Here is a 2689-nt window from a genome sequence, read left to right on the forward strand (position 1 = left end):
TGTGGAGCAGAGTAAGACTCCTCGGTCCCGGGACCTGGTGCTGGAGATGGAGCCGCTCTCCCCTCGGTACCGCCTGGAGAGCTAGACCCATACTCTGGCCTGACTGGGGACCTCTGGACAGCCCTGGACATCTGCCGCTGGCCACTTTAACATACCACTCCTGGCTAGTGTGGTCAGTTACACCTACAAGCAGTTACGGGTTGTCACCTCATCAGTGCTGTGTGTCAAGCTGTTCAGAAAGAGCTGGAATGGAATAATTGAGCCATGTTCATTGTGTTAGGATAGCTATAGATGAACAGATTAGACACAAGACCTTCATATCCCCATCCCATTCACTAGAGGGGCCGTTAGCTTACCTCTGGGCCACCCATTGGCTCATTAAGCTGTAAAATCGCCTCAAATGAGCAGTGGCGGGGAGATCAGTTTTGAATGGACTGTTTGTCGGCTCTTGGGAAGATACAGCTTCGAAACACCGTCGCTTGGGCTGGTCGGCCGCTGGGGCTGGTCGGCCGCGGGGGCCTGTAGCTGGGGTTGACCCGGAGTCCTGAGGTAAGCTGGCGCTCCCTCTGTATGCAACAATTAGCCTCGTACACTCCTACTAGCACGGCTACGCTACACACCAGATTAGGGACCCATGGCAGGCAGTATTTCCATTGTTCCCCTAGACTGTGTTGTGTTATTGCATTTGGTTACTGCTGCTGGTGGGCTCCCTAATAATTCTTATATTGGTGCGTTGAAACACTAGGCCTGTATTGAGTGGAAATGTAATATGTTTTTGACCTATTTCCTGACACAATATGTGCTCATTTTTTTCTGAATTTTTTTGCTTTTTCAAATGTTATATGCCATCATAAATGACAGCAGTCTATGTGAATGACTGAAATGATATGGAACAGAAAAGAATGGACTGCACTGGGCAATATGGGGTTTTTGAAAAGCATGCATCCCCTCACTTATCACTTACCGGCTCTGCTGTCAGTAGTCCTAATTCAAACGCAACAGAACTGAAAAAGCCCTTCAGAAGGGAAATATCCACAGACACATTCACAATGACTGCCAATAGCACTGCTTTGAAAACTGACTGCCTTTGAAGTTTTTTCTCTGAACATCGTGTGCAGGTATTCTTGGCTACGGAGAGCGCATTCACCTTTTTATAACATTATTTGTAGCACCATCATATGACAGTCATGGTTTTGAAGAAACGGGGAAAAAAAACAGATGCCAACTGCCAACAGGTCCCTGTATTGTGTGTTGTGCTATGATGGTGCACAGTGGCTGGGAACCAGATGGGGTTACAGCAGCAGCAGAGGCAGACCACATCCTGCAATGATAGCACACCGTCTCACAGCCTCAAGACGTTCAGAGGGACGCATGCAGCGCCCAGGAGATAAAGGTGCCAAAACCTGTCAAGTCTTTGCACGACACTTTGCCTTTGACCTACCAACAGAAAGTTAGCTCGAGTCATTTTGAAGCTCAGAGCACCGCTGTGGTTTCAGGTCTATAACAGATAGTCGCTCTTAACTCGTCTGCGATGCGGGTTCCCATAGTGCCCCCAAATGCGTGTGAACTCAGGGATTTCTTTAAGACGTCAAACCTAAAGTGTGCCTTTAATCCAGATGTTGCCATAATAATGTGCTCAATCTCTATGAGTGAACACCATGACTTATATCTTTCAATCTCACTGCCAAATGGACATTTCTGAAGGCTCCTGGCAATAGTGCATGTTTAAATCAAATCCCTCCATATGAAGCCATAAAATATATTTATGAATGTTAATGTAGATTTAGGCCTTTTGTAGAGGTAATTAAATATATATGAAATATTGCAGTAGCCTATGTTGTTTTGGATATGTCCTCAGTTGAACACCATTGTGTATGGGTTCTCATATCTAAACCTCTTATTTAGGCACTTTATACTCTTAAAACAAATGTGTTGAAAACAACACAACTCTTTGTCCAGATAGGGACAACACAGTTTGTTTTAAGATTGTACTTAGTCTTTTTGAACTCTGTGACACGGGTTGACCTCTCACTGGCCCATTGTACCACTGGGTACTCAGTGGTCATTCCTCGTTGAGATTTCAAAACAGAAGGTGTACTGCTATTTTAAATATTTACTTTTTATTTTTGCACCTCATTTTAAGAGAATATAGTTTGGTCTCACAAATGCAGAAATGGTTTTAAACAAAGCTGTATAAAAGTAATATATTATTTTAATTTTACCCATGTTCAGTGTTAAAGGGAGACTTGATGCTGATTGTTTCGAATGCTACTGTAGCATACCAGGAGAATGCCTTTCTGTAAAGATCTATTCAAGAGGTTGTATGTGCTAATAGAATCCACTTGGTATCCAAATGCAACAAGGTGTTTTATGCTTTCATCACTTATTCTGGACTGGATGGACTGGATGCATTTTTATAAGTCTGTTTTGTAATTTTTTTTGTATTTTCTTAATAAATTTCAAACAACAGGTGGAGTTGTTCAGCTGCTTTCTCTCTGTCTCATTGCCTTTCTCTTGCTCACAGAGCAGAGGTCCCAGAGGTTTTTACTAGCAAACTGTTTGTAGTGCCCACATAGTCCAACAGATGGCAGTAGACTCACAAGATCACCCCACCTATCAGAAATACACCAAGACAAAGTAAAGAGCACATTAATTACCATCCAATTATCATATGAAATTAAAAACGCTG

At 43.1% G+C, this 2689-nt stretch overlaps 1 protein-coding gene across 1 annotated transcript in view; it reads left to right on the top strand.

Annotated features, from left to right (window-relative positions):
* trpv4 (transient receptor potential cation channel, subfamily V, member 4) overlaps positions 1-2483 on the top strand; it is a 21827-nt gene extending 19344 nt beyond the window's left edge. Inside the window, 1 exon segment of the mRNA XM_076269515.1 lies at positions 1-2483. This exon segment is cut by the window's left edge and continues 28 nt beyond it. Within this exon segment, the coding sequence (XP_076125630.1) occupies positions 1-85 (85 nt within the window). The 3' untranslated portion in view covers positions 86-2483.
* The last annotated feature ends 206 nt before the right edge of the window (positions 2484-2689 follow it).

Source organism: Alosa pseudoharengus, unplaced genomic scaffold (assembly GCF_046254945.1).
Source record: "Alosa pseudoharengus isolate Yale_2024_CS ecotype anadromous, Long Island Sound unplaced genomic scaffold, YU_APseudo_1.1 YU_APseudo_1.1_scf_6, whole genome shotgun sequence".
Classification (NCBI taxonomy): Eukaryota; Metazoa; Chordata; class Actinopteri; order Clupeiformes; family Clupeidae; genus Alosa; species Alosa pseudoharengus.